At 33.3% G+C, this 5,296-nt stretch overlaps 1 protein-coding gene across 1 annotated transcript; it reads left to right on the top strand.

Moving 5' to 3' along the window:
* The first annotated feature begins 1,608 nt into the window (after positions 1–1,608).
* LOC131038043 (peptidyl-prolyl cis-trans isomerase) lies at positions 1,609–3,406 on the top strand. The gene is made up of 2 exons (XM_057970328.2): positions 1,609–1,794; positions 2,611–3,406. The coding sequence occupies exon 2, from the start codon at positions 2,623–2,625 to the stop codon at positions 3,136–3,138; it is 516 nt and encodes a 171-aa protein (XP_057826311.1). The 5' UTR covers positions 1,609–1,794; positions 2,611–2,622; the 3' UTR covers positions 3,139–3,406.
* The last annotated feature ends 1,890 nt before the right edge of the window (positions 3,407–5,296 follow it).

The following is a 5,296-nucleotide window of genomic DNA, read 5'->3' as shown; positions in this document are numbered from 1 at the left end:
TTAATCTGGGTTATAGCTAAAATTAGAGTTAGGGTTAAATTGGGGTTAGGATTAATGTCAAGCCATGGTCTAAACAATTTTAGGATTAGGATTAAATTAGGGTTAGATTCAATATTGGACTAGGGTTAAATTTAGGGTTATAAAAAGAATTAAAGGATTTGGATTAGGGTTAAATCAGGGTGAGGTTTCAATGGGTTAGGGCTAAGATTAAGGTTAGTGTTCAACTTGAGTTGTAGCTTAATGAGTGTTAAAGTTAGGATTTATTTAAATTATGATTAATATTCATTTCAGGTTATCAATAGATTTTAGTTATGGCTAGGGTTTAATTAGTGTTAGAGTTAGAGCTACGATTCAACTAAGTTAGGATTTAGTTAGTGTTCAAAAAGTGTTGATGTTATAGTTCAATTACGGTTAAGGTCAGAATTAGAATTAGAAATAAGAGCTTCAATTAGGGTTTTAAGAGAAATCTTTAACTTAGGGTTAGGGTTAAAATAAGGTTAGGATTAAGGTTTGATTATGATTATGGTTTGAATATTATTAGGGTTAATATTAGGTTAGTAAAGTTAGGGTTAGGGTTAATGTTAGATTAGGGTTCAATAAGAGTCAGGGCTAGGACTCAATTAGAGGTAGGATATAATTATAATTATAAGAAAAATATTTGAGTTGGGATCAATATATGGTTATGGTTTAAATAGGGTTAAGATTAGAGATTAATTATGGTTTGGGTTAATGTTAGATTAGGGTTTGAATAGGTTTAGCATTAGCGATCAATGAGGGTTAGATTTAATGTTAGATTATGTTTAAGGTTAGGTTTAGAATTGAAATTAAAGATAGGATTAGGGTTAGAGATGAATTAGCATTAGGATCAATGTTACATTGGGGTTTAAATAGGATTAGTGTCTAGATTCAATTGAAGTTAGATTTAATATTAGGTAAGGGTTAATGTTAAAGTTAAAGTTAAACTTAGAATTAAATATATGATTAGAATTAGGTTTCCATAAATGAAACATAATATTTATTTGTAAATAGATCATTGTAAATCAAATGTTGAATATTTATGAATGCTAAATAAATCTAGATATACTAGTAAATATTCTTGAATAACAAATCTAAATATAGTGGGAGTAGGTAGATAGGTAAGGAGCGTGTCATAATGATCTTGAGTGGATAAGTTTGAAAAACCAACGGTAAAGCATATTCTACGCATCTCATAGGATATTTCAGGGAGTAGGACACGTGCCAGGTCACAACATGACCTGATTTCTACACGTGTCGGTGTCGAGATGACCTGCTTTCTACACGTGCCGGTCAGAAGTTAACTACATTCCTGTGATTTTCTTTTACTTAATGCCGCACCGTCCGATTAGTACGGCGACGATCGGACGACCCAAAACGCATCATCTTTGGAAATCACGATAAACATGAGGAACTTAAATCGGCTTATTTCGACCGTCCGATGGTTTATCCCACGATCGAACGGTGAGCACGTTTTTCAGATATTTCGAAAATTTTAAAAATAATTTCTGCCGTCGGATCTGTGATGGGTGATTGGACGGTCGCGATCGAGTCTTGGGGATGGAGGCGAGGGTTTAAATACTAAGCCAGCGGCTTCATGGTGCTACAAACAAAGGCCAGGAGTGATCCATACGGCTAAAAGCAAGGGTGGTTTTGTGTTGAAATTTGTTTCTTGTAAGCGGTTTTCAGGAAGTTGTTTTGTTCGAAAAGCGGTTTGTCTCATAGTTCCGCGGAGGCTTTCAACGTTTCTGACAATTGCAGTAAGGTGTTTCTGTTAAGGTAATTTACTCTGTAATGTCTCTATTCGACTCTTTTTTCGTTAAAAAACTGTTTTCAGAGGTTTAATTCTGTTCTCACGTTTTTTCTGCTCTTTTGAAATCTACTGATAAGGCTAAATATATTCTGCTTCGTTTTATTTTTGTATTGCAGAGCCGGGTTTTGTGTCGTTTTGTAGTAAGAATAGATCTTTCGCTGAGGATATTTGGAATGTATCTTATTACGGATGCCTTGTTTTATATTCGATTATGCTTAGGTTTTTGTGAAAAATAATGCATTTGTAGCGTTATAATGCTTTTTGCAGCGATTATTTCGGATTTTGGTGTGGTTTAGTTGCTTTTTCTTGCAGAACTTTAGAGCAGGGGTCGTAGACCATTAGCATTGTTTTATTCCTTACTGTACAGGCGCTGGCTTAGAATTTTGGTGTCTTCAGAGACTAATTTGTTTTTCTTAGGAGAGAACGAAGAAACATGTATTTTATTTAAGGTTTTTTGGATTATTCGGTCAAAAATGCCGTTTCATTTAGTGATCTGTGACTCACTGAGAAGAAATTTCATTTGAAGTTTTCTTTGGATTATCTGATCAAAATAAAGCTGTTTCATTTAGTGATCTGCGACTTCGAGTGTGAAGACAACGTGTATTTTGGATGTAAACTCGATTTCAGATAATCGAACAGAAAATGTCGTTAATAATGTTCTAGCGCAAGATTCTAGAAATAGTTGAATATTTTAGTCAGGTTTTTCCAGACATAATTCATGCTAAAGTAAAGATTTCGATCTATTTTCTGAAGTTAGGGTTTTACGGTGTCTGTGATCGCAGGCTTTCGTGAACATGGCAAATCCGAGGGTGTTCTTCGACATTCAGATCGGTAACAGTCAAGCTGGTCGGATTGTGATGGAATTGTACGCGGACAGTACCCCTAAAACGGCTGAGAATTTCCGAGCCCTGTGTACGGGCGAGAAAGGCAGTGGCCGGTCCGGAAAGCCTCTGCACTTCAAGGGCTCTAAGTTCCACCGAGTGATTCCAGGGTTTATGTGCCAGGGCGGCGATTTTACCCGCGGCGATGGCACGGGTGGGGAATCTATCTATGGCAGCAAATTCGCCGATGAGAACTTCTCCAAGAAGCACACGGGCCCTGGAATCTTGTCCATGGCGAATGCTGGGCCTAATACCAATGGCTCTCAGTTTTTTCTCTGCACTGCACAGACTTCCTGGTTGGATGGCAAACATGTTGTGTTTGGTCAAGTTGTGGATGGAATGGATGTTGTGCGCGAGATTGAGAAGGTGGGATCAAGCGGCGGCAACACCTCTAAACCTGTGCTCATTGCTGACTGTGGTCAGCTTTGAAAGTTTAAAGAATTTCTGGCAATTACCATTAGGATTTCATAGGGTTCATGTAACCCTTCTGGCTTGTTTTAGCAGTAGTAATCTTTTAAAATAATCTGTAGGACGGAGGCTAGTTTGTTTAGATTTGCATACAAAAACTCTATTTAGATGATAAGGATTTTGTTTGCGATCTGATTAGTCAAGTTGTCAATTTAGCGAGGTTATAGATTAGAAAACCTTTTATCACGAAGTACCTACTAATATGGTAAAAAAAAATTTGTCTGCTTTATTATGTTCTTTTTTTGTGACTATTCGCTACAATACATTAACCTTTTTAATCCTTTTATCAAAAGAGATTAAATTTTTGCTTTGCCTTTTGCTGGATAAAATGTATTAACATTTTTACAAATTACATAAAGTGAATTAACATTGTTACAATTACTAATGATTACATAAAATGTATAACATTTTTACAAGTACTAAGCTTACTTTCACATTGAAACTTCATATTTGTGGTTAAATTTTTGCTTTGCCTTTTGCTGGATAAAATGTATTAACATTTTTACAAATTACATAAAGTGAATTAACATTGTTACAATTACTAATGATTACATAAAATGTATAACATTTTTACAAGTACTAAGCTTACTTACTTTCACATTGAAACTTCATATTTGTGGTGTCATCTCATTAAACTGTGTATATTTAATTTAATTATAATTTTTATATTTTATTTTATTTTAATTTGTATGCTTAATCTGATTGGAAAATGTTTTCACCATAAACCTTTTATAATAAGAATAATAATAATAATAATAATAATAGATCACTATATAACATGGACAACATCTTTTTTAATATTAAAAAGTAATTGTTGTATAAGAGGGACATTTGTTAGTTTGAAAGGGAGGCACCACTTAAGAGGTGGTGATAAAGAGAGGTATCCCTTAGGATCACTTAGACACCCTATCATGCTTCTTGTTAACTTACCTACGAGAATCTCCTTTCAACAAATTTAAATATCTCCCTTCAACAAATTTAAATTCGTAAATGTTTAATTTTTGCTTTACTTGGAATTGTGATTTTAGGGCAAAACTAGGGCATTTACAAAAGGGGACATTACATGGAGTAAAATTGATTTTTCCAATGAGACCAATTAGGAAGAATGTGTATAGAGCCTCTTCAAGGGAATGTGATTGAGGTGACTAAAGGGTAACCTTTACCAATCCTTAAAAAAATTACATTCCTTCAAAGGCATAAGGATTTATTTGGAAATCATGAGATATAGAAGTATTGATATATTTTTGTTGATTATGAACATTTAGTGATTATTAGATGATTTTCTTCAATGTTTTCTTAATGATACTTTGATTTGTGTAATAGTCTTATGTTTCCTATGTTGGACATCATTTAGGATTACTCAGATATAGATTGTTAGAATATGAATTTTCATAATAATGTGTTATTTAGGGTTTTAGGTTGACTATAATATATTGGTTGTAATTATTTTGTGAAAATTAAATGAATGGTCTAAAATGAATTTGCAAGCATTTAATTGATTGAGTTAAACTATTATTGTGACATGTCTTGAAATGATTATAGATTCTATGTGATTTCATGATTAATTGATAAAGATGATATTAAAACTAATATGTTAATTGTTTACATTTGTTGGATCATTTATAGTTGCTTTGGCTAGTATTATCTCATATGGTATACTAACATTTTTGGTTTAGTGAAACATGAAATGGCCAAAGGATCTTTTGGGGGTTCACATAGCTAGTCTTATGTGATTTTTTTTGTGATTAATGATCTTCCTTTTATAGGGAAAGCAAATATTTTATTAAGATATAGTGTGGTTATGTTGTGTGTATGTTGATGTGTTGGTGGTGTTTTTTTTTGTTTGTGAACGATTTTAATTCAATTATGTTTGGAAATAGAATGGTGAATTATTTTTGTGAGGTTTATGTCGTTCTATGTGGTTAATTTCTAGTTTTTATGTAAGGGGGTCTTTAGACATTATAAATGCATTTTAATTCATTTTTGAGGCCTTTTAAACAACCATTTTCAAAGTGGTGAAAATTGGGAGTTGGTTGGGGTAGTTGTGAGATGGTTCCTCTTCTTTCTTTTGAATCCTCTTTTTTGAGAAGAAGTGGGGTTATTCTTCTTTTTCTTCTTG

This window comes from Cryptomeria japonica, chromosome 9 (assembly GCF_030272615.1).
Source record: "Cryptomeria japonica chromosome 9, Sugi_1.0, whole genome shotgun sequence".
NCBI classification, from domain to species: Eukaryota; Viridiplantae; Streptophyta; class Pinopsida; order Cupressales; family Cupressaceae; genus Cryptomeria; species Cryptomeria japonica.
This window is presented reverse-complemented; position numbering and strand designations above follow the sequence as displayed.

Bases quoted from the DNA above. Each gene is read 5' to 3' on its own strand.
- LOC131038043 (XM_057970328.2), top strand. From the start codon at position 2,623: ATGGCAAATCCGAGGGTGTTCTTCGACATTCAGATCGGTAACAGTCAA.